General features: G+C 49.5%; 1 protein-coding gene across 1 annotated transcript; it reads left to right on the top strand.

The window, feature by feature from the left end:
• The first annotated feature begins 922 nt into the window (after positions 1-922).
• Positions 923-27,263, top strand: rrp36 (ribosomal RNA processing 36). Its single transcript, XM_078534960.1, has 8 exons — positions 923-953; positions 3,446-3,704; positions 6,643-6,775; positions 19,029-19,095; positions 20,395-20,499; positions 21,273-21,347; positions 23,884-24,001; positions 26,774-27,263. Exons 2-8 carry the CDS (start codon positions 3,449-3,451, stop codon positions 26,911-26,913), a joined length of 894 nt encoding a protein of 297 aa, XP_078391086.1. The 5' UTR covers positions 923-953; positions 3,446-3,448; the 3' UTR covers positions 26,914-27,263.
• Positions 27,264-27,377: the final 114 nt, after the last annotated feature.

Below are 27,377 nucleotides of genomic sequence, written 5' to 3'. Positions count from 1 at the left end.
CTATGGACTCCTTACAGGTGCTTCCAGGTTGCTATGGACTCCTTACAGGCGATCCCAGGTTGCGATGGACTCCTTACAGGTGCTTCCAGGTTGCTATGGACTCCTTACAGTCGATCCCAGGTTGCTATGGACTCCTTACAGGCGATCCCAGGTTGCTATGGACTCCTTACAGGTGCTTCCAGGTTGCTATGGACTCCTTACAGGCGATCCCAGGTTGCTATGGACTCCTCACAGGCGGTTCCAGGTTGCTCTGGACTCCTCACAGGCGATCCCAGGTTGCTCTGGATTCCTCACAGGCGATCCCAGGTTGCTATGGACTCCTCACAGGCGGTTCCAGGTTGCTATGGACTCTTCACAGGCGATCCCAGGTTGCTCTGGACTCCTCACAGGTGATCCCAGGTTGCTATGGACTCCTTACAGGCGATCCCAGGTTGCTATGGACTCCTTACAGGCGATCCCAGGTTGCTATGGACTCCTTACAGGCGATCCCAGGTTGCTATGGACTCCTTACAGGCTATCCCAGGTTGCTATGGACTCCTTACAGGCGATCCCAGGTTGGTATGGACTCCTTACAGGCGATCCCAGGTTGCTATGGACTCCTTACAGGCGATCCCAGGTTGGTATGGACTCCTTACAGGCGATCCCAGGTTGCTATGGACTCCTTACAGGTGCTTCCAGGTTGCTATGGTCTCCTTACAGGCGATCCCAGGTTGCTATGGACTCCTTACAGGCGGTTCCAGGTTAATAGAGTCACATACAAGCGGTCCCAGGTCACTGGGGACATGTTACAGGCGGTTCCAGGTTGCTATGGCCGCACAGAGCGGCGCCTCACTGGCGGTTACAGGTTGCTAGGCGCCCGTTCGAACGACCTTCCGGTTGAAGCTCCTTCCGCTTCCGGTGTCATTCAGGATCATGTGACTTCCCCTGGATCCGGTCCGCAGCAGAAAGTGAAGGTGAGAACGCGACCGTGCGGGGCTCCCGCGGCCCCCACCCCACCGACAGTGCGGCGCTCCCGCGGCCCCCACCCCCCGACAGTGCGGGGCTCCCGCGGCCCCCACCCCCCCGACAGTGCGGGGCTCCCGCGGCCCCCACCCCCCCGACAGTGCGGCGCTCCCGCGGCCCCCACCCCCCGACAGTGCGGCGCTCCCGCGGCCCTGACCCCCCGACAGTGCGGGGCTCCCGCGGCCCCGAACCCCCGACAGTGCGGGGCTCCCGCGGCACCGAACCCCCGACAGTGCGGGGCTCCCGCGGCCCCGAACCCCCGACAGTGCGGGGCTCCCGCGGCCCCGAACCCCCGACAGTGCGGGGCTCCCGCGGCCCCGAACCCCCGACAGTGCGGCGCGGCCCCGACCCCCCCCCCGACAGTGCGGCGCTCCCGCGGCCCCGACCCCCCCCCCCGACAGTGCGGCGCTCCCGCGGCACCGAACCCCCGACAGTGCGGGGCTCCCGCGGCCCCGAACCCCCGACAGTGCGGCGCTCCCGCGGCCCCCACCCCCCCGACAGTGCGGGGCTCCCGCGGCCCCGACCCCCCCGACAGTGCGGGGCTCCCGCGGCCCCCACCCCCCCCGACAGTGCGGGGCTCCCGCGGCCCCCACCCCCCCCGACAGTGCGGCGCTCCCGCGGCCCCGACCCCCCCCCGACAGTGCGGGGCTCCCGCGGCCCCCACCCCCGGACAGTGCGGGGCTCCCGCGGCCCCCACCCCCCCGACAGTGCGGGGCTCCCGCGGCCCCCACCCCCCCGACAGTGCGGCGCTCCCGCGGCCCCGACCCCCCCCCGACAGTGCGGCGCTCCCGCGGCCCCGAACCCCCGACAGTGCGGGGCTCCCGCGGCCCCGAACCCCCGACAGTGCGGCGCTCCCGCGGCCCCCACCCCCCCGACAGTGCGGGGCTCCCGCGGCCCCCACCCCCCCCGACAGTGCGGGGCTCCCGCGGCCCCGACCCCCCCCCCGACAGTGCGGGGCTCCCGCGGCCCCCACCCCCCCCGACAGTGCGGGGCTCCCGCGGCCCCCACCCCCGGACAGTGCGGGGCTCCCGCAGCCCCCACCCCCCGACAGTGCGGGGCTCCCGCGGCCCCCACCCCCCCCCGACAGTGCGGGGCTCCCGCGGCCCCCACCCCCCCCGACAGTGCGGGGCTCCCGCGGCCCCGACCCCCCCCCGACAGTGCGGGGCTCCCGCGGCCCCCACCCCCCCCCGACAGTGCGGGGCTCCCGCGGCCCCCACCCCCCCCGACAGTGCGGGGCTCCCGCGGCCCCCACCCCCGGACAGTGCGGGGCTACCGCAGCCCCCACCCCCCGACAGTGCGGGGCTCCCGCGGCCCCCACCCCCCGACAGTGCGGGGCTCCCGCGGCCCCCACCCCCCGACAGTGCGGGGCTCCCGCGGCCCCCACCCCCCCCGACAGTGCGGGGCTCCCGCGGCCCCCACCCCCCCCGACAGTGCGGGGCTCCCGCGGCCCCCACCCCCCCCCGACAGTGCGGGGCTCCCGCGGCCCCGACCCCCCCGACAGTGCAGCACTCCCTCAGTACTGACCCTCTGACAGTGCAGCACTGCCTCAGTACTGACCCTCTGACAGTGTGGCACTCCCTCAGTACTGACCCTCTGACAGTGCAGCACTCCCTCAGTACTGACCCTCTGACAGTGCAGCACTCCCTCAGTACTGACCCTCTGACAGTGCAGCACTCCCTCAGCACTGACCCTCTGACAGTGCAGCACTCCCTCAGTACTGACCCTCTGACAGTGCAGCACTCCCTCAGTACTGACCCTCTGACAGTGCAGCACTCCCTCAGCACTGACCCTCTGACAGTGCAGCTCTCCCTCAGTACTGACCCTCTGACAGTGCAGCACTCCCTCAGTACTGACCCTCTGACAGTGCAGCACTCCCTCAGTACTGACCCTCTGACAGTGCAGCACTCCCTCAGTACTGACCCTCTGACAGTGCAGCACTCCCTCAGTACTGACCCTCTGACAGTGCAGCACTCCCTCAGTACTGACCCTCTGACAGTGCAGCACTCCCTCAGTACTGACCCTCTGACAGTGCAGCACTCCCTCAGCACTGACCCTCTGACAGTGCAGCACTCCCTCAGTACTGACCCTCTGACAGTGCAGCACTCCCTCAGTACTGACCCTCTGACAGTGCAGCACTCCCTCAGCACTGACCCTCTGACAGTGCAGCTCTCCCTCAGTACTGACCCTCTGACAGTGCAGCTCTCCCTCAGTACTGACCCTCTGACAGTGCAGCATTCCCTCAGTACTGACCCTCTGACAGTGCAGCATTCCCTCAGTACTGACCCTCTGACAGTGCAGCACTCCCTCAGCACTGTGGTCAGTGTTGCTCTGGATTAGTTTGTCCTGGCAGAGTGATGGGAAAGGCATTGGGACTGATTCATTGATGCAGAGCCCCTCTCCCCCTCCCCCAGCCGCTTGCTGAATCTTTGCCTTTGTCCCTCAGGTGATGGCCCTGGTCAACAGGAAGACTACTCGCTCTCGGGCAGAGCTGGCGGCAGAGCAGGGAGAAGGTTCGGAGATGGCAAATCGTAGCTGGGTGGGAGCAGCGGTGAAGAGGCGACATGAGACAGGCGATCCGGAGAGTGTATCAGCAGAAAGTGAGAGCTCTGACCAAGATGGTGAGAGCAGTACCACGGGGAGTGATGACTCAGACACCAGCTCTTCAGTCGATGATGATCAGGCGACTCACTCCATGAAAAAAGGTGACCAACAGGTTTCCACAATTGTTAATGCCAAGGTCCAGCCAGCTAACCATGTCCATTCACCACAACGTCCATTCAGCCCATTGAAAGCAGACTGATGGGTGCCCTGATCGAGATGTTCACCGTTATCAAAGGATTTGCTTAGGTAGATAGAATCGTGGAATGGTTACAACACAGAAGGAGGCCATTCAGCCTGTTGTGCCTTTCCTGGCCCCCCTAAAGGAGCTATTCACCTCCTGCCCCTCCCCTGTCTTTTCCCTGCAGCCCTGCAAGTATTTCCTTTCGAGATAACGTTCCAATTCCCTCTTGAAAGCTGGATCTGCCCCCCACCACGCCCTGAGGTCACTCATTCCTATAACCACCCGCTGTGTGGAAAAGCTTATCGTCATCTCTCCACTGCTTCTTCTGCCAGTCATCTTCAATCCGTTCCCTCTGGTTCTCGATCCTTTCACAAGTCAGGTCGGCATCTCCCTACCTACTCTGTCCAGACCCCTCATGATTCTGAATATCTCCATCAAATCTCCTCAACCTTCTCTTCTCTAAGGAGAACAGTCTGGAAACATTTAAGGGGAAATTGGATGAATATGAGGGAGAAAGGGTAGGTGGATAGGGTGAGATGAGAAGTCTGGGTGGAGACTCATGCGATGTAGAGGTCTATTCAGCTGTAGTCCCTGTTTCACTGCTGTTCATCGACACAGTCACAGTGTTGGGCTTCTGTTGGTCAGTGTACAGCAGAGTCAGACAGGAGGTGAGGTCAACTCCCCAGTGGTGGAGAGCTTCAGGACTTGTTAGTCTCATGCCCCGAATTCCTGCAATTCCCTATCCTGAAATGTTATCCCAGGCTGAGCTGGGTCACTCCTCCTTGTTGTGAGGCCATTTCATTTCAGAGGGGAAGGAACTGGAATTCAGTGTCTCTGGTCTGCTCAGCCCAACACGATCCAGCTACCTGTACCAGCCCCCCTCAGCAGAGCAGGTCAGGCAGGATCAGCCCCCCTCAGCAGAGCAGGTCAGGCAGGATCTGCACAGAGATAGAGCTAATGTTTCAGACGGATGAACCTGAGATCCTGGGCTAGGAGCTCTGCAATCACTTCCCTAAACAGACACAGGCACACACAGGCAGACAGACAGGCCCCCTCCATCTCTCACCCTCTCTCGCCTCCCCCCATCTCTCTCCCCTCCCCCCCCATCTCTCTCCCCTCCCCCCCCATCTCTCTCGCCTCCCCCCCCATCTCTCTCCCCTCCCCCCCATCTCTCTCCCCTCCCCCCCATCTCTCTCGCCTCCCCCCCCATCTCTCTCCCCTCCCCCCCATCTCTCTCGCCTCCCCCCCATCTCTCTCGCCTCCCCCCCATCTCTCTCGCCTCCCCCCCATCTCTCTCGCCTCCCCCCCCATCTCTCTCCCCTCCCCCCCCATCTCTCTCCCCTCCCCCCCATCTCTCTCCCCTCCCCCCCATCTCTCTCGCCTCCCCCCCCATCTCTCTCCCCTCCCCCCCATCTCTCTCGCCTCCCCCCCATCTCTCTCCCCTCCCCCCCATCTCTCTCCCCTCCCCCCCATCTCTCTCCCCTCCCCCCCATCTCTCTCCCCTCCCCCCCATCTCTCTCGCCTCCCCCCCATCTCTCTCGCCTCCCCCCCATCTCTCTCGCCTCCCCCCCATCTCTCTCGCCTCCCCCCCCATCTCTCTCCCCTCCCCCCCCATCTCTCTCCCCTCCCCCCCATCTCTCTCCCCTCCCCCCCATCTCTCTCGCCTCCCCCCCCATCTCTCTCCCCTCCCCCCCATCTCTCTCGCCTCCCCCCCATCTCTCTCCCCTCCCCCCCCATCTCTCTCCCCTCCCCCCCCATCTCTCTCGCCTCCCCCCCATCTCTCTCCCCTCCCCCCCCATCTCTCTCGCCTCCCCCCATCTCTCTCCCCTCCCCCCCATCTCTCTCCCCTCCCCCCCATCTCTCTCGCCTCCCCCCCATCTCTCTCGCCTCCCCCCCATCTCTCTCGCCTCCCCCCCATCTCTCTCGCCTCCCCCCCATCTCTCTCCCCTCCCCCCCCATCTCTCTCGCCTCCCCCCCATCTCTCTCCCCTCCCCCCCATCTCTCTCCCCTCCCCCCCATCTCTCTCCCCTCCCCCCCATCTCTCTCCCCTCCCCCCCATCTCTCTCCCCTCCCCCCAGCCTCGCTCTCCCTCCCCCCCCACCCCTCTCTCCCTCCCCCCCCACCCCTCTCTCCCTCCCCTCCCACCTCGCTCTCCCTCCCCCCCCCAACCTCGCTCTCCCTCCCCCCCCACCTCGCTCTCCCTCCCCCCCCCACCTCGCTCTCCCTCCCCCCCCAACCTCGGTCTCCCTCCCCCCCCAACCTCACTCTCCCTCCACCCCCCACCTCGCTCTCCCTCCCCCCCCCACCTCGCTCTCCCTCCCCCCCCAACCTCGCTCTCCCTCCCCCCCCCAACCTCGCTCTCCCTCCCCCCCCACCTCGCTCTCCCTCCCCCCCCAACCTCGCTCTCCCTCCCCCCCCCAACCTCACTCTCCCTCCACCCCAACCTTGCTCTCCCTCCCTCCCCCCCCCAACCTCGCTCTCCCTCACCCCCCCCCAAAGAATGTGATTCTTTGAGCAAGCCTGTGTCTGCCTGTTTGAATATCTCCTCCTGTGTCTCAGACTAATTCTGTCTGATATTTGTTCCTGTGATGCACATGAGGGTGAACAGCAGTGTTAACGGTGAGTAATGTAAAGTGTTTCTGTGCATTGAGATTACCGGGCGTCAGTCACACCTTCCCCGTCTCCTCCCAGCTTTTCCTTATTAACGTTGCCCCTGCTTCTCTCTGAGCCAGTCTGCTTGCAGTTCTCCTGGAGAGAGAGCGGGGATTGTCCGCACCCCCCTGGACTATTGGCCATTTGAATGGCGCCGCTGTTAAAAATGGGTCCAGGCTCACGGGATCTCTCCTGTCTCTCTCTAGAACTTTCCACACTCTCCTTCGAGGAGCTTCAGGAGCTGCAGAGCAAAGTCGGACTCAAAGTTTACAACCAGGTGGCGCACGGCACCGGGAAAGGGGCAAAGGGGGAGAAACGGAAACAGCCCAACAAGAACAGGTAGGACAGCTTCCCCTGGGGGTAAAACTGAACAGGTAGAGCTGCCCCCTCTGGGGGTAAAACTGTCTGAGAGCATTGGATCATCACAACCTTTAACCCCAAAGTTAAACACTGTTCCCCCCCCCCACCCCCGGTGTGGGGGAATCACAGAAGCTTTCCTCACCACCGCCCCCCCCTGTATTTCCCGATAATCTTCACTCAGTTGTATGAATAAGGCCTGACTGAGTGATTCGTAAGAACATAATGAATAGGAGCAGCAGTCGGCCATTCGGCCCCTCGAGCCTGCCCCCTCTTTCAATAAGATCATGGCTGATCTGCCCCAGGCCTCAACTCCCCTTTCGTGCCAATTCCTCACAGCCCTCAAACCCCCGATGTTTCTTAAAGCTATCTACCTCCTCTATAAATACTCTCACTGATCTATCTACCTCCTCTATAAATACTGTCACTGATCTATCTACCTCCTCTATAAATACTCTCACTGATCTATCTACCTCCTCTATAAATACTTTCACTGATCTATCTACCTCCTCTATAAATACTTTCACTGATCTATCTACCTCCTCTATAAATACTGTCACTGATCTATCTACCTCCTCTTTAAATACTTTCACTGATCTATCTACCTCCTCTATAAATACTTTCACTGATCTATCTACCTCCTCTATAAATACTGTCACTGATCTATCTACCTCCTCTTTAAATACTTTCACTGATCTATCTACCTCCTCTTTAAATACTGTCACTGATCTATCTACCTCCTCTTTAAATACTTTCACTGATCTATCTACCTCCTCTTTAAATACTGTCACTGATCTATCTACCTCCTCTTTAAATACTTTCACTGATCTATCTACCTCCTCTTTAAATACTGTCACTGATCTATCTACCTCCTCTTTAAATACTTTCACTGATCTATCTACCTCCTCTTTAAATACTTTCACTGATCTATCTACCTCCTCTTTAAATACTGTCACTGATCTATCTACCTCCTCTTTAAATACTGTCAGTGATCTATCTACCTCCTCTATAAATACTGTCAGTGATCTATCTACCTCCTCTATAAATACTGTCAGTGATCTATCTACCTCCTCTTTAAATACTGTCAGTGATCTATCTACCTCCTCTATAAATACTGTCAGTGATCTATCTACCTCCTCTATAAATACTGTCAGTGATCTATCTACCTCCTCTATAAATACTTTCACTGATCTATCTACCTCCTCTTTAAATACTGTCACTGATCTATCTACCTCCTCTATAAATATTGTCAGTGATCTATCTACCTCCTCTATAAATACTGTCAGTGATCTATCTACCTCCTCTATAAATACTTTCACTGATCTATCTACCTCCTCTTTAAATACTGTCACTGATCTATCTACCTCCTCTTTAAATACTGTCAGTGATCTATCTACCTCCTCTATAAATACTGTCAGTGATCTATCTACCTCCTCTATAAATACTGTCAGTGATCTATCTACCTCCTCCTTAAATACTGTCAGTGATCTATCTACCTCCTCTATAAATACTGTCAGTGATCTATCTACCTCCTCTATAAATACTGTCAGTGATCTATCTACCTCCTCTATAAATACTTTCACTGATCTATCTACCTCCTCTTTAAATACTGTCACTGATCTATCTACCTCCTCTATAAATACTGTCACTGATCTATCTACCTCCTCTTTAAATACTTTCACTGATCTATCTACCTCCTCTATAAATACTGTCAGTGATCTATCTACCTCCTCTTTAAATACTTTCACTGATCTATCTACCTCCTCTTTAAATATTTTCACTGATCTATCTACCTCCTCTATAAATACTATCACTGATCTATCTACCTCCTCTTTAAATACTTTCACTGATCTATCTACCTCCTCTTCAAATACTTTCAGTGATCTATCTACCTCCTCTATAAATACTGTCACTGATCTATCTACCTCCTCTATAAATACTGTCACTGATCTATCTACCTCCTCTTTAAATACTTTCACTGATCTATCTACCTCCTCTTTAAATACTTTCACTGATCTATCTACCTCCTCTTTAAATACTTTCACTGATCTATCTACCTCCTCTTTAAATACTGTCAGTGATCTATCTACCTCCTCTATAAATACTGTCAGTGATCTATCTACCTCCTCTTTAAATACTTTCACAGATCTATCTACCTCCTCTTTAAATACTGTCACTGATCTATCTACCTCCTCTTTAAATACTGTCAGTGATCTATCTACCTCCTCTATAAATACTGTCAGTGATCTATCTACTTCCTCTATAAATACTGTCAGTGATCTATCTACCTCCTCTATAAATACTTTCACTGATCTATCTACCTCCTCTTTAAATACTGTCACTGATCTATCTACCTCCTCTATAAATACTGTCACTGATCTATCTACCTCCTCTTTAAATACTTTCACTGATCTATCTACCTCCTCTATAAATACTGTCAGTGATCTATCTACCTCCTCTTTAAATACTTTCACTGATCTATCTACCTCCTCTTTAAATATTTTCACTGATCTATCTACCTCCTCTATAAATACTATCACTGATCTATCTACCTCCTCTTTAAATACTTTCACTGATCTATCTACCTCCTCTTCAAATACTTTCAGTGATCTATCTACCACCTCTATAAATACTGTCACTGATCTATCTACCTCCTCTTTAAATACTTTCACTGATCTATCTACCTCCTCTTTAAATACTTTCACTGATCTATCTACCTCCTCTATAAATACTTTCACTGATCTATCTACCTCCCCTTTAAATACTGTCACTGATCTATCTACCTCCTCTATAAATACTTTCACTGATCTATCTACCTCCTCTATAAATACTTTCACTGATCTATCTACCTCCTCTATAAATACTGTCACTGATCTATCTACCTCCTCTATAAATACTTTCACTGATCTATCTACCTCCTCTATAAATACTGTCACTGATCTATCTACCTCCTCTTTAAATACTTTCACTGATCTATCTACCTCCTCTTTAAATACTTTCACTGATCTATCTACCTCCTCTTTAAATACTTTCACTGATCTATCTACCTCCTCTTTAAATACTTTCACTGATCTATCTACCTCCTCTTTAAATACTTTCACTGATCTATCTACCTCCTCTTTAAATACTGTCACTGATCTATCTACCTCCTCTATAAATACTGTCACTGATCTATCTACCTCCTCTTAAATACTTTCACTGATCTATCTACCTCCTCTTTAAATACTTTCAGTGATCTATCCACCTCCTCTTTAAATACTTTCACTGATCTATCTACCTCCTCTTTAAATACTTTCACTGATCTATCTACCTCCTCTTTAAATACTTTCACTGATCTATCTACCTCCTCTTTAAATACTGTCACTGATCTATCTACCTCCTCTATAAATACTGTCACTGATCTATCTACCTCCTCTTTAAATACTTTCACTGATCTATCTACCTCCTCTTTAAATACTTTCAGTGATCTATCCACCTCCTCTTTAAATACTTTCACTGATCTATCTACCTCCTCTTTAAATACTTTCAGTGATCTATCCACCTCCTCTTTAAATACTTTCACTGATCTATCTACCTCCTCTTCAAATACTTTCACTAATCTATCTACCTCCTCTTTAAATACTTTCACTGATCTATCTACCTCCTCTTTAAATACTTTCAGTGATCTATCCACCTCCTCTTTAAATACTTTCACTGATCTATCTACCTCCTCTATAAATACTTTCAGTGATCTATCTACCTCCTCTTTAAATACTTTCACTGATCTATCTACCTCTTCTTTAAATACTTTCAGTGATCTATCTACCTCCTCTTTAAATACTTTCACTGATCTATCTACCTCCTCTATAAATACTGTCAGTGATCTATCTACCTCCTCTATAAATACTTTCACTGATCTATCTACCTCCTCTTTAAATACTGTCACTGATCTATCTACCTCCTCTATAAATACTGTCACTGATCTATCTACCTCCTCTTTAAATACTTTCACTGATCTATCTACCTCCTCTATAAATACTGTCAGTGATCTATCTACCTCCTCTTTAAATACTTTCACTGATCTATCTACCTCCTCTTTAAATATTTTCACTGATCTATCTACCTCCTCTATAAATACTATCACTGATCTATCTACCTCCTCTTTAAATACTTTCACTGATCTATCTACCTCCTCTTCAAATACTTTCAGTGATCTATCTACCACCTCTATAAATACTGTCACTGATCTATCTACCTCCTCTTTAAATACTTTCACTGATCTATCTACCTCCTCTTTAAATACTTTCACTGATCTATCTACCTCCTCTATAAATACTTTCACTGATCTATCTACCTCCCCTTTAAATACTGTCACTGATCTATCTACCTCCTCTATAAATACTTTCACTGATCTATCTACCTCCTCTATAAATACTTTCACTGATCTATCTACCTCCTCTATAAATACTGTCACTGATCTATCTACCTCCTCTATAAATACTTTCACTGATCTATCTACCTCCTCTATAAATACTGTCACTGATCTATCTACCTCCTCTTTAAATACTTTCACTGATCTATCTACCTCCTCTTTAAATACTTTCACTGATCTATCTACCTCCTCTTTAAATACTTTCACTGATCTATCTACCTCCTCTTTAAATACTTTCACTGATCTATCTACCTCCTCTTTAAATACTTTCACTGATCTATCTACCTCCTCTTTAAATACTGTCACTGATCTATCTACCTCCTCTATAAATACTGTCACTGATCTATCTACCTCCTCTTAAATACTTTCACTGATCGATCTACCTCCTCTTTAAATACTTTCAGTGATCTATCTACCTCCTCTTTAAATACTTTCACTGATCTATCTACCTCCTCTTTAAATACTTTCACTGATCTATCTACCTCCTCTTTAAATACTTTCACTGATCTCTCTACCTCCTCTTTAAATACTGTCACTGATCTATCTACCTCCTCTATAAATACTGTCACTGATCTATCTACCTCCTCTTTAAATACTTTCACTGATCTATCTACCTCCTCTTTAAATACTTTCAGTGATCTATCCACCTCCTCTTTAAATACTTTCACTGATCTATCTACCTCCTCTTTAAATACTTTCAGTGATCTATCCACCTCCTCTTTAAATACTTTCACTGATCTATCTACCTCCTCTTCAAATACTTTCACTAATCTATCTACCTCCTCTTTAAATACTTTCACTCATCTATCTACCTCCTCTTTAAATACTTTCAGTGATCTATCCACCTCCTCTTTAAATACTTTCACTGATCTATCTACCTCCTCTATAAATACTTTCAGTGATCTATCTACCTCCTCTTTAAATACTTTCACTGATCTATCTACCTCTTCTTTAAATACTTTCAGTGATCTATCTACCTCCTCTTTAAATACTTTCACTGATCTATCTCCCTCCTCTATAAATACTTTCAGTGATCTATCTCCCTCCTCTTTAAATACCTTCACTGATCTATCTACCTCTTTAAATACTTTCACTGATCTATCTACCTCCTCTTTAAATACTTTCACTGATCTATCTACCTCCTGTTTAAATACTTTCACTGATCTATCTACCTCCTGTTTAAATACTTTCAGTGATCTATCTCCCTCCTCTTTAAATACTTTCACTGATCTATCTACCTCCTCTTTTAATACTTTCACTGATCTATCTACCTCCCCTTTAAATACTTTCACTGATCTATCTACCTTCCCTTTAAATACTTTCAGTGATCTATCTACCTCCTCTTTAAATACTTTCACTGATCTATCTACCTCCTCTTTAAATACTTTCACTGATCTATCTACCTCTTTAAATACTTTCACTGATCTATCTACCTCCTCTTTAACTACTTTCAGTGATCTCTCTACCTCCTCCACAAATACTTTCACTGATCTATCTACCTCCTCTTTAAATACTTTCACTGATCTATCTACCTCCTCTTTAATTACTTTCAGTGATCTATCTACCTCCTCTTTAAATACTTTCACTGATCTATCTCCCTCCTCTTTAGATACTTTCACTGATCTATCTACCTCCTCCACAAATACTTTCACTTATCTATCTACCCTCTCTTTAAATACTTTCACTGATCTATCTACCTCCTCCACAAATACTTTCACTGATCTATCTACCTCCTCTTTAAATACTTTCAGTGATCTATCTACCTCCTCTTTAAATACTTTCACTGATCTATCTCCCTCCTCTATAAATACTTTCACTGATCTATCTACCTCCTCTTTAAATACTTTCACTGATCAATCTACCTCCTCGTTAAATACTTTCACTGATCTATCTACCTCCTCTTTAAATACTTTCACTGATCAATCTACCTCCTCCATAAATACTTTCACTGATCTACCTACCTCCTCCACAAATACTTTCACTGATCTATCTACCTCCTCTTTAAATACTTTCACTGATCTATCTACCTCCTCCACAAATACTTTCACTGATCTATCTACCTCCTCTATAAATACTTTCACTGATCTATCTACCTCCTCCACAAATACTTTCACTGATCTATCTACCTCCTCTTTAAATACTTTCACTGATCTATCTACCTCCTCTTTAAATACTTTCACTGATCTATCTACCTCCCCTTTAAATACTTTCACTGATCTATCTACCTCCCTTTTAAATACTTTCACTGATCTATCTACCTCTTTAAATACTTTCACTGATGTATCTACCTCCTCTTTAAATACTTTCACTGATCAATCTACCTCCTCTTTAAATACTTTCACTGATCTATCTACCTCCTCTTTAAATACTTTCACTGATCTATCTACCTCCCTTTTAAATACTTTCACTGATCTATCTACCTCTTTAAATACTTTCACTGATCTATCTACCTCCTCTTTAACTACTTTCAGTGATCTATCTACCTCCTCCACAAATACTTTCACTGATCTATCTACCTCCTCTTTAAATACTTTCACTGATCTATCTACCTCCTCTTTAAATACTTTCACTGATCTATCTACCTCCTCTTTAAATACTTTCACTGATCTATCTCCCTCCTCTTTAAATACTTTCACTGATCTATCTACCTCCTCCACAAATACTTTCACTTATCTATCTACCTCCTCTTTAAATACTTTCACTGATCTATCTACCTCCTCTTTAAATACTTTCACTGATCTATCTACCTCCTCTTTAAATACTTTCACTGATCAATCTACCTCCTCCATAAATACTTTCACTGATCTATCTACCTCCTCCACAAATACTTTCACTGATCTATCTACCTCCTCTTTAAATACTTTCACTGATCTATCTACCTCCTCCACAAATACTTTCACTGATCTATCTTCCTCCTCTATAAATACTTTCACTGATCTATCTACCTCCTCCACAAATACTTTCAGTGATCTATCTACCTCCTCTTTAAATACTTTCACTGATCTATCTACCTCCCCTTTAAATACTTTCACTGATCTATCTACCTCCCTTTTAAATACTTTCACTGATCTATCTACCTCTTTAAATACTTTCACTGATGTATCTACCTCCTCTTTAAATACTTTCACTGATCAATCTACCTCCTCTTTAAATACTTTCACTGATCTATCTACCTCCTCTTTAAATACTTTCACTGATCTATCTACCTCCCTTTTAAATACTTTCACTGATCTATCTACCTCTTTAAATACTTTCACTGATCTATCTACCTCCTCTTTAACTACTTTCAGTGATCTATCTACCTCCTCCACAAATACTTTCACTGATCTATCTACCTCCTCTTTAAATACTTTCACTGATCTATCTACCTCCTCTTTAAATACTTTCAGTGATCTATCTACCTCCTCTTTAAATACTTTCACTGATCTATCTCCCTCCTCTTTAAATACTTTCACTGATCTATCTACCTCCTCCACAAATACTTTCACTTATCTATCTACCTCCCCTTTAAATACTTTCACTGATCTATCTACCTCCTCCACAAATACTTTCACTTATCTATCTACCTCCTCTTTAAATACTTTCACTGATCTATCTACCTCCTCTTTAAATACTTTCACTGATCTATCTACCTCCTCTTTAAATACTTTCACTGATCAATCTACCTCCTCCATAAATACTTTCACTGATCTATCTACCTCCTCCACAAATACTTTCACTGATCTATCTACCTCCTCTTTAAATACTTTCACTGATCTATCTACCTCCTCCACAAATACTTTCACTGATCTATCTTCCTCCTCTATAAATACTTTCACTGATCTATCTACCTCCTCCACAAATACTTTCAGTGATCTATCTACCTCCTCTTTAAATACTTTCACTGATCTATCTACCTCCCCTTTAAATACTTTCACTGATCTATCTACCTCCCTTTTAAATACTTTCACTGATCGATCTACCTCTTTAAATACTTTCACTGATGTATCTACCTCCTCTTTAAATACTTTCACTGATCAATCTACCTCCTCTTTAAATACTTTCACTGATCTATCTACCTCCTCTTTAAATACTTTCACTGATCTATCTACCTCCCTTTTAAATACTTTCACTGATCTATCTACCTCTTTAAATACTTTCACTGATCTATCTACCTCCTCTTTAACTACTTTCAGTGATCTATCTTCCTCCTCCACAAATACTTTCACTGATCTATCTACCTCCTCTTTAAATACTTTCACTGATCTATCTACCTCCTCTTTAAATACTTTCAGTGATCTATCTACCTCCTCTTTAAATACTTTCACTGATCTATCTCCCTCCTCTTTAAATACTTTCACTGATCTATCTACCTCCTCCACAAATACTTTCACTTATCTATCTACCTCCTCTTTAAATACTTTCACTGATCTATCTACCTCCTCCACAAATACTTTCACTGATCTATCTACCTCCTTTAAATACTTTCAGTGATCTATCTACCTCCTCTTTAAATACTTTCACTGATCTATCTCCCTCCTCTATAAATACTTTCAGTGATCTATCTACCTCCTCTTTAAATACTTTCACTGATCTATCTACCTCTTCTTTAAATACTTTCACTGATCTATCTACCTCCTCTTTAAATACTTTCACTGATCTATCTCCCTCCTCTATAAATACTTTCAGTGATCTATCTCCCTCCTCTTTAAATACTTTCACTGATCTATCTACCTCCTGTTTAAATACTTTCACTGATCTATCTACCTCCTCTTTAAATACTTTCACTGATCTATCTACCTCCTCTTTAAATACTTTCACTGATCTATCTACCTCCTCTTTAAATACTTTCACTGATCTATCTACCTCTTTAAATACTTTCACTGATCTATCTACCTCCTGTTTAAATACTTTCAGTGATCTATCTCCCTCCTCTTTAAATACGTTCTCTGATCTATCTACCTCCTCTTTAAATACTTTCACTGATCTATCTACCTCCCCTTTAAATACTTTCACTGATCTATCTACCTTCCCTTTAAATACTTTCAGTGATCTATCTACCTCCTCTTTAAATACTTTCACTGATCTATCTACCTCCTCTTTAAATACTTTCAGTGATCTATCTACCTCCTCTTTAAATACTTTCAGTGATCTATCTACCTCCTCTTTAAATACTTTCACTGATCTATCATCCTCCTCTATAAATACTTTCAGTGATCTATCTACCTCCTCTTTAAATACTTTCACTGATCTATCTACCTCCTCTTTAAATACTTTCAGTGATCTATCTACCTCCTCTTTAAATACTTTCACTGATCTATCTACCTCCTCTTTAAATACTTTCACTGATCTATCTACCTCCTCTTTAAATACTTTCACTGATCTATCTACCTCCTCTTTAAATACTTTCACTGATCTATCTACCTCTTTAAATTCTTTCAGTGATCTATCTACCTCCTTTTTAAATACTTTCACTGATCTATCTACCTCCTCTTTAAATACTTTCACTGATCTATCTACCTCCCCATTAAATACTTTCAGTGATCTATCTACCTCCTCTTTAAATACTTTCACTGATCTATCTACCTCCTCTTTAAATACTTTCGCTGATCTATCTACCTCCCCTTTAAATACTTTCACTGATCTATCTACCTCCCCTTTAAATAGTTTCACTGATCTATCTACCTCCCTTTTAAATACTTTCACTGATCTATCTACCTCTTTAAATACTTTCACTGATCTTTCTACCTCCTCTTTAAATACTTTCACTGATCAATCTACCTCCTCTTTAAATACTTTCACTGATCTATCTACCTCCTCTTTAAATACTTTCACTGATCTATCTACCTCCTCCACAAATACTTTCACTGATCTATCTACCTCCTCTATAAATACTTTCACTGATCTATCTACCTCCTCCACAAATACTTTCACTGATCTATCTACCTCCTCTTTAAATACTTTCACTGATCTATCTACCTCCTCTTTAAATACTTTCACTGATCTATCTACCTCCCCTTTAAATACTTTCACTGATCTATCTACCTCCCCTTTAAATACTTTCACTGATCTATCTACCTCCCTTTTAAATACTTTCACTGATCTATCTACCTCTTTAAATACTTTCACTGATGTATCTACCTCCTCTTTAAATACTTTCAGTGATCAATCTACCTCCTCTTTAAATACTTTCACTGATCTATCTACCTCCTCTTTAAATACTTTCACTGATCATTCTACCTCCTCTATAAATACTTTCACTGATCTATCTACCTCCTCCACAAATACTTTCACTGATCTATCTACCTCTTCTTTAAATACTTTCACTGATCTATCTACCTCCTCCACAAATACTTTCACTGATCTATCTTCCTCCTCTATAAATACTGTCACTGATCTATCTACCTCCTCCACAAATACTTTCACTGATCTATCTACCTCCTCTTTAAATACTTTCAGTGATCTATCTACCTCCTCCACAAATACTTTCACTGATCTATCTACCTCCTCTTTAAATACTTTCACTGATCTATGTAATTCTTCCACAAATACTTTCACTGATCTATCTACCTCCTCTTTAAATACTTTCACTGATCTATCTACCTCCTCTTTAAATACTTTCAGTGATCTATCTACCTCCTCTTTAAATACTTTCACTGATCTATCTACCTCCTCTTTAAATACTTTCACTGATCTATCTCCCTCCTCCACAAATACTTTCACTGATCTATCTACCTCCTCTTTAAATACTTTCACTGATCTATCTACCTCCTCCACAAATACTTTCACTGATCTATCTACCTCCTCTTTAAATACTTTCAGTGATCTATCTACCTCCTCCACAAATACTTTCACTGATCTATCTACCTCCTCTTTAAATACTTTCACTGATCTATCTACCTCCTCCACAAAAACTTTCACTGATCTATCTACCTCCTCTTTAAATACTTTCACCGATCTATCTACCTCCCCTTTAAATACTTTCAGTGATCTATCTACCTCCTCCACAAATACTTTCACTGATCTATCTACCTCCTCCACAAATACTTTCACTGATCTATCTACCTCCTCCACAAATACTTTCACTGATCTATCTACCTCCTCTTTTAATACTTTCACTGATCTATCTACCTCCTCTTAAAATACTTTCAGTGATCTATCTACCTCCTCTTTAAATACTTTCACCGATCTATCTACCTCCCCTTTAAATATTTTCACTGATCTATCTACCTCCTCTTTAAATACTTTCACTGATCTATCTACCTCCTCTTTAAATACTTTCACTGATCTATCTACCTCCTCTTTAAATACTTTCACTGATCTATCTACCTCCCCTTTAAATACTTTCACTGATCTATCTACCTCCTCTTTAAATACTTTCATTGATCTATCTACCTCCTCTTTTAATACTTTCACTGATCTATCTACCTCCCCATTAAATACTTTCACTGATCTAGCCACCACAACTCTCTGGGATAGAGAAGTCCAGACATTCACTACCCTCTGAGAGAAGAAATTCCTTCACATCTCAGTTTTAAATGAGTGACCCCTTATTCTGTAACTTTGTCCCCTAGTTCAAGATTTCCCCACTAGTGGATACACCTTCTCAACATCCACCCTGCCAAGCCCCTTTAGAAACTTGTACGTTTCAATAAGATCACCCCTCATTCTTCTAAACTCTAAAGAATAAAGGCCTAACCTGTTTAGCTGTTCTTGATAAGTCAAGAGTTAAGTTAATAACTTTATAAGTTGTGTGTCTCCTGCCCATCCTCCTGATGTTTATGTGGCACTTGGTTTAATCTCCACCATCCCGATGAATGTTAATCCCCCTCATCTGCCTTCCAGACCCATCGAGATGTCGACCAAAAAGCGTGTGCCATATCTGCGCAAGGTGGTTCCTGTGAAGAAGCGGGTGAGTGTGCGACTACACCACTGGCAGAGGCTGGCATGGGTGCAGTTCACTGAAAGCAGCCCTTATCTCCCTCTCCAGGGTCAGACTGGGTAGCAGGAGATGTCCACCTCAGCTGGAGCTCAGCAGTTGTGGCCATTCAGGATTTCAGTGGACTCGGGTGAGATGCCTCCATTGGCCAAATAGCTGTCTGCTCTCACCCGTGAAGAATGGCCACACTGGAAAGGGTGTCGGTTGGATAATGCTGTGTGGTGTAAATGGAGAATAGGATATTCAGACTGCAGACCCCCAGAGTTGAGGATGGGGAGGGGGATTCAGACTGTGGACCCTCAGTGTTGGGGATGGGGATTCAGACTGTGGACCCTCAGTGTTGGGGATGGGGATTCAGACTGTGGACCCTCAGTGTTGGGGATGGGGAGGGGGATTCAGACTCTCGGTGTTGGGGATGGGGATGGGGATTCAGACTGTGGACCCTCAGTGTTGGGGATGGGGAGGGGGATTCAGACTGTGGACCCTCAGTGTTGGGGATGGAGAGGAGGATTCAGACTGTGGACCCTCAGTGTTGGGGATGGGGATTCAGACTGTGGACCCTCAGTGTTGGGGATGGAGAGGGGGATTCAGACTGTGGACCCTCAGTGTTGGGGATGGGGGGATTCAGACTGTGAACCCTCAGTGTTGGGGATGGGGAGGGGGATTCAGACTGTGGACCCTCAGTGTTGAGGATGGGGAGGGGGATTCAGACTGTGGACCCTCAGTGTTGGCGATGGGGGGATTCAGACTGTGGACCCTCAGTGTTGAGGATGGGGAGGGGGATTCAGACTCTCGGTGTTGGGGATGGGGATGGGGATTCAGACTGTGGACCCTCAGTGTTGAGGATGGGGAGGGGGATTCAGACTGTGGACCCTCGGTGTTGGGGATGGGGAGGGGGATTCAGACTGTGGACCCTCAGTGTTGAGGATGGGGAGGGGGATTCAGACTGTGGACCCTCAGTGTTGGGGTTGGGGAGGGGGATTCAGACTGTGGACCCTCAGTGTTGGGGATGGGGGGATTCAGACTGTGGACCCTCAGTGTTGGGGATGGGGAGGGGGATTCAGACTGTGGACCCTCGGTGTTGGGGATGGGGGGATTCAGACTGTGGACCCTCAGTGTTGGGGATGGAGAGGGGGATTCAGACTCTCGGTGTTGGGGATGGGGAGGGGGATTCAGACTCTCGGTGTTGGGGATTGTGGTTTGATGGTGGTGGGGGTCTGCAGGCTCTTGGCCGTTGTTACCGGTTTCTCTCTTTGTCGTATTTCTGTGCAGCTGGTGCGAGACCCTCGGTTCGATGACCTGTCCGGGGAGTACAAGCCCGATATCTACGATAGCACCTACTCTTTCCTCAATGATGCCAGGGACAAGGAGAAACAGGTCAGTCAGCGGCTGGATGGATGGTTCCTGACTGAGGGCCGGGAATGGAGCCTGCGGCAGGGAGTTGGTATCGGGGCCGGGGGGCCCGGGGAGGTGGGGGTGGTCCTGGCTGGGCCGGGAGCCAAGTGAGGGGGGAGGGTCCTGGCAGGGGTCCCAGGGAGTGGGGGGGCATTCCTGGCTGGGCCGGGAGCCCAGGGAGGGGGGAGGGTCCTGGCGGGTGTCCCAGGGAGGGGGGGCGTTCCTGGCGGGGGTCCCAGGGAGGGGGGGTGGTCCTGGCGGTGGTCCCAGGGAGAGGGGGGGCTCCTGTTGGGCGTCCCAGGGAGGGGGGGTGGTCCTGGCGGGGGTCCCAGGGAGGGGGGGTGGTCCTGGAGGGGGTCCCAGGGAGGGGGGGCGTTCCTGGCGGGGGTCCCAGGGAGGGGGGGTGGTCCTGGCGGGGGTCCCAGGGAGGAGGGGGATCCTGGAACCCAGGGAGGGGGGGATCTTGCCTCCCAGGAGGAGGTGGGCCCCAGCTGGTCTGGGATCCCAGCCCACTCAATCCTCTGCTGTTGAGCCAGGGACAGGGTATCAGGCGTGTGGCCCAGCCCAGCCCAGCTGTGTCTGGCTGGGTTTATTCAGCTGTGGCCACCATCACACGCCTTCCTCTAGCATGTCAGCAGGAGGCGCTGGTGGGCTGTCACCTTGAGTAGTGATTGACTGTGTCGTGTTCAGTCCTGGAATCCCGGTCAGGACGTTAGGGAGCTGCTTCAGTCTCTGTTTCTCTCTCCCACCTACAGGTTATCAAGAAGAAGCTGAAAAAGGCCAAGAACCAAAACCTGAGGGAGAAATTAGAGAGTTTACTCTGGAGGATGGTAGGTGGATGGGCAAGAGGTGCGGAGGAGACAGGGTGTGGACAGAGAGAGGGGGGAGACGCTGTGTGTGTGGGGTGGGTTGTGGGGGGGTGGGGGAGGGGGGGGGTGTGGTGGGGGGAGTGTAGAGGGAGCTTTACTCTGTATCTAACCCCGTGCTGTCCCTGTCCTGGGAGTGTTTGATGGGGACGGTGTAGAGGGAGCTTTACTCTGTATCTAACCCCGTGCTGTCCCTGTCCTGGGAGTGTTTGATGGGGACGGTGTAGAGGGAGCTTTACTCTGTATCTAACCCCGTGCTGTACCTGTCCTGGGAGTGTTTGATGGGGACAGTGTAGAGGGAGCTTTACTCTGTACCTAACCCCGTGGTGTACCTGTCCTGGGAGTGTTTGATGGGGATAGTGTAGAGGGAGCTTTACTCTGTATCTAACCCCGTGCTGTACCTGTCCTGGGAGTGTTTGATGGGGAGAGTGTAGAGGGAGCTTTACTCTGTATCTAACCCCGTGCTGTACCTGTCCTGGGTGTGTTTGATGGGGACGGTGTAGAGGGAACAGTTTGCCACATCCTTATTGTACTCAGAGAGCCCCGTGACAAACAGGTTTAGCAACAGGAATATAGGAGTGAAGCCACACTTGAGTGTCACTCCGGCCCTGCAGCAACATCTACGTACTGACAGCGTCCTAGTTCTCAGTCCACTGAATCAAACTGTTCCTTACTCTGTGGCCATCGCTGCAGCCTGTACACTGAACCTATTCATGGCCTGTCTGTGTGCGGAGTGATGTCTGCCCTGTGTATCACATCGCTCCTCTCCTTGGCCTGTCTCTGTGTGCGGAGTGATGTCTGCCCTGTGTTTCACATCGCTCCTCTCCTTGGCCTGTCCGTGTGCGGAGTGATGTCTGCCCTGTGTTTCACATCGCTCCTCTCCTTGGCCTGTCTGTGTGCGGAGTGATGTCTGCTGTGTTTCACATCGCCCCTCTCCTTCTTTAATGCTCTAATTTAAGCTGTGGTTTTGGTCTGGACTCTGATTGCTCATTGTGCCATGATGTGAATCAAACCTGTTACACTGTCTGTGTAACCCTCGCACCAGGCCCCAGTCTACCCTCTCACTACCTGTGTCACATCAGGCCTCAATCTACCCTCTGAATACCTGTGTCACACCAGGCCTCAGTCTACCCTCTGAATACCTTTGTCACACCAGGCCTCAGTCTCCCCTCTGAATACCTGTGTCACACCAGGCCTCAGTCTACCCTCTGAATACCTGTGTCACACCAGGCCCCAGTCTACCCCCTGAATACCTGTGTCACACCAGGCCCCAGTCTACCCCCTGAATACCTGTGCCACACCAGGCCCCAGTCTACCCTCTGAATACCTGTGTCACACCAGGCCTCAGTCTACCCCCTGAATACCTGTGTCACACCAGGCCCCAGTCTACCCTCTGAATACCTGTGTCACACTAGGCCCCAGTCTACCCTCTCACTACCTGTGTCACATCAGGCCTCAGTCTACCCTCTGAATACCTGTATCACACCAGGCCTCAGTCTACCCTCTGAATACCTTTGTCACACCAGGCCTCAGTCTCCCCTCTGAATACCTGTGTCACACCAGGCCCCAGTCTACCCTCTCACTACCTGTGTCACATCAGGCCTCAGTCTACCCTCTGAATACCTGTGTCACACCAGGCCTCAGTCTACCCTCTGAATACCTTTGTCACACCAGGCCTCAGTCTCCCCTCTGAATACCTGTGTCACACCAGGCCTCAGTCTACCCTCTGAATACCTGTGTTACACCAGGCCCCAGTCTACCCCCTGAATACCTGTGCCACACCAGGCCCCAGTCTACCCTCTGAATACCTGTGTCACACCAGGCCCCAGTCTACCCCCTGAATACCTGTGTCACACCAGGCCCCAGTCTACCCTCTGAATACCTGTGTCACGCTAGGCCCCAGTCTACCCTCTCACTACCTGTGTCACATCAGGCCTCAGTCTACCCTCTGAATACCTGTATCACACCAGGCCTCAGTCTACCCTCTGAATACCTTTGTCACACCAGGCCTCAGTCTCCCCTCTGAATACCTGTGTCACACTAGGCCCCAGTCTACCCTCTGAATACCTGTGTCACATCAGGCCTCAGTCTACCCTCTGAATACCTGTGTCACACCAGGCCTCAGTCTACCCTCTGAATACCTGTCACACCAGGCCTCAGTCTACCCTCTGAATACCTGTGTCACACCAGGCCTCCGTCTACCCTCTGAATACCTGTGTCACACCAGGCCTCAGTCTACCCCCTGAATACCTGTGTCACACCAGGCCCCAGTCTACCCCCTGAATACCTGTCACACCAGGCCTCAGTCTACCCTCTGAATACCTGTGTCACACCAGGCCCTAGTCTCCCCTCTGAATACCTGTGTCACACCAGGCCCCAGTGTCAGTAGGAAGGAGTCAATGGGATTGTGCTGGGCCGAGTGCCCCCTCCCTCCCCTCCCTGACTGGATAGTGGACGGGTGACCGTGCTGTGCTGACCATTCTCTGATCCTCCCTCACAGACACAACAGGATGAGGCACAGACCCAGAGGCAGCAGCAGAGAGAGCGAGTGAAGGAGTTCAAACAGAAGCAGAGGGAGCGAGTGCAGCAGGGCCACAAGCCCTACTTCCTCAAGAAATGTAAGTTTGGCATGAGAGAGGAACAAGAAAGATTCCTTTAATGACAGGAATACAACATGAACCTGATCGTAAGGCTTCGAAAAACATGACACACACTGACTCCCTCTGGGGTACGGGTCCCACACACACTGACTCTCACTGGGGTACAGTCGCACACACACTGACTCTCACTGGGACACAGTCCCACCCACACTGACACGCACTGGGACACAGTCCCACACACACTGACCCTCACTGGGACACAGTCCCACACACACTGACCCTCACTGGGACACAGTCCCACACACACTGACACGCACTGGGACACAGTCCCACACACACTGACTCTCACTGGGACACAGTCCCACACACACTGACTCTCACTGGGACACAGTCCCACACACACTGACCCTCACTGGGACGCAGTCCCACACACAGTGACCCTCACTGGGACACAGTCCCACACACACTGACCCTCACTGGGGTACAGTTCCACTAATACTGACTCTCACTGGGACACAGTCCCACACACACTGACTCTCACTGGTGTACGGGTCCCACACACACTGACTGTCGCTGGTGTACGGGTCCCACACACACTGACTCTCACTGGGACACAGTCCCGCACACACTGACTCTCACTGGGACACAGTCCCACACACACTGACCCTCACTGGGACGCAGTCCCACACACACTGACTCTCGCTGGGACGCAGTCCCACACACACTGACTCTCACTGGGGTACGGGTCCCACACACACTGACTCTCACTGGGACGCAGTCCCACACACACTGACTCTCACTGGGACGCAGTCCTACACACACTGACTCTCACTGGGGTACAGTCCTACACACAATGACCCTCACTGGGGTACAGTTCCACTCATACTGACTCTCACTGGGACACAGTCCCACGCACACTGACTCTCACTGGGGTACGGGTCCCACACACACACTGACTCTCACTGGGGTACGGGTCCCGCACACACTGACTCTCACTGGGGTACGGGTCCCACACACACACTGACTCTCACTGGGGTACGGGTCCCACACACACTGACTCTCACTGGGGTACGGGTCCCGCACACACTGACTCTCACTGGGGTACGGGTCCCACACACACTGACTGTCACTGGGACGCAGTCCCACACACACTGACTCTCACTGGGGTACAGTTCCACACACACTGACTCTCACTGGGATACAGTTCCACACACACTGACTCTCACTGGGGTACAGTTCCACACACACTGACTCTCACTGGGGTACGGGTCCCAGACACACTGACTCTCACTGGGGTACGGGTCCCACACACGCTGACTCTCACTGGGGTACGGGTCCCACACACACTGACTCTCACTGGGGTACGGGTCCCACACACACTGACTCTCACTAGGGTACGGGACCCACACACACTGACTCTCACTGGGGTACGGGTCCCACACACACTGACTCTCACTGGGGTACGGGTCCCACACACACTGACTGTCACTGGGACGCAGTCCCACACACACTGACTCTCACTGGGGTACAGTTCCACACACACTGACTCTCGCTGGGGTACAGTCCCACACACACTGACCCTCGCTGGGGTACAGTCCCACACACACTGACCCTCGCTGGGGTACAGTCCCACACACACTGACTCTCACTGGGGTACAGTCCCGCACACACTGACTCTCACTGGGGTACAGTCCCGCACACACTGACTCTCACTGGGACACAGTCCCACACACACTGACTCTCACTGGGACACAGTCCCACACACTCTGACTCTCACTGGGGTACGGGTCCCACACACACTGACTCTCACTGGGGTACGGGTCCCACACACACTGACTCTCACTGGGGTACGGGTCCCACACACACTGACTCTCACTGGGGTACGGGTCCCACACACACTGACTCTCACTGGGGTACGGGTCCCACACACACTGACTCTCACTGGGGTACGGGTCCCACACACACTGACTCTCACTGGGGTACGGGTCCCACACACACTGACTCTCACTGGGGTACGGGTCCCACACACACTGACTCTCACTGGGGTATGGGTCCCACACACACTGACTCTCACTGGGGTACAGTCCCACACACACTGACTCTCACTGGGGTACGGGTCCCACACACACTGACTCTCACTGGGACGCAGTCCCGCACACACACTGACTCTCACTGGGACACAGTCCCACACACACTGACTCTCACTGGGACGCAGTCCCGCACACACACTGACTCTCACTGGGACACAGTCCCACACACACTGACTCTCACTGGGACGCAGTCCCGCACACACACTGACTCTCACTGGGACGCAGTCCCACACACACACTGACTCTCACTGGGTTCACCAGACTTGTTGTGGGAATGGTGGGACTGTCCTATGAAGAGAGATTAGGGAAACTGGGCCTGTGATGACCTCATTGAAACCAACAAAATACTTGAAGGGATAGAGAGGGTAGATGCAGGGAAGATGTTTCCCCTGGTTGGGGAGTCTAGACCCAATGGACACAGTTTCAAAACAAGGAGGAAACCACTTGGGACCGAGATGAGGACAATTTCTTACTGAGTGGGGTGGTGAACCTTTGGGATTCTCTACCCCAAAGGGCTGTGGAAGCTCAATCATTGAAGTTTAAAGCAGAGAGTGACAGGTTTCTGAATATCGATGACATGAAGGGATACGGGGATAGAGTGGGGGGAAAAGGCATTGATCCGCCATGATCTTACTGAATGACAGCAGGCTGAATGGCCTCCTCCTGCCTGTAACTGAACTCTGTCCGTTCCTGTTCGCAGCTGAAGAGCGGAAGCTGGAGTTGGCGGAGAAGTACCAGGAGCTGAAGAGATCCGGTAAGCTGGAGAGATTCCTCGGGAAGAAGAGGAAGCGGAATGCCACCAAAGACTGTCACAAGCTGCCTGGGAAGAAATGGCACTGAGATGTGTGGGGCAATGGGTCAGCCTCCAGGTCACTGCGGTGTGGACACTGCGGTGTGGTCACTGCGGTGTGGTCGCTGCGGTGTGGTCGCTGCGGTGTGGACGCTGCGGTGTGGTCACTGCGGTGTGGTCACTGCGGTGTGGACACTGCGGTGTGGTCACTGCGGTGTGGTCGCTGCGGTGTGGACGCTGCGGTGTGGTCGCTGCGGTGTGGACGCTGCGGTGTGGTCGCTGCGGTGTGGTCGCTGCGGTGTGGTCGCTGCGGTGTGGACGCTGCGGTGTGGTCACTGCGGTGTGGACACTGCGGTGTGGTCACTGCGGTGTGGACACTCACCCTGGGCTGGGGGCTACAGGGCTCGTTATTTATAACTGTGATGTGCAACGCCTGTAAACAGTGTTGACCTGTGGCTGCGGAGTCTGACTGCCACATCCTCGACCCCCTCCTGCTTGTTTTGTACCTTTTTGT

The sequence above is a fragment of the Cetorhinus maximus genome, unplaced genomic scaffold (genome assembly GCF_964194155.1).
Source record: "Cetorhinus maximus unplaced genomic scaffold, sCetMax3.hap1.1 HAP1_SCAFFOLD_163, whole genome shotgun sequence".
Taxonomy (NCBI): domain Eukaryota; kingdom Metazoa; phylum Chordata; class Chondrichthyes; order Lamniformes; family Cetorhinidae; genus Cetorhinus; species Cetorhinus maximus.
Note: the sequence above shows the minus strand (reverse complement) of the source record. Positions and strands in the feature narration are given on the sequence as shown.

Coding starts and splice junctions, on each gene's coding strand:
- rrp36 (XM_078534960.1), top strand. CDS start 3,449: ATGGCCCTGGTCAACAGGAAGACTACTCGCTCTCGGGCAGAGCTGGCG. Junction 3,705..6,642: donor GACTCACTCCATGAAAAAAG/GTGACCAACAGG, acceptor GTCTCTCTCTAG/AACTTTCCACACTCTCCTTC. Junction 6,776..19,028: donor AAACAGCCCAACAAGAACAG/GTAGGACAGCTT, acceptor TCTGCCTTCCAG/ACCCATCGAGATGTCGACCA.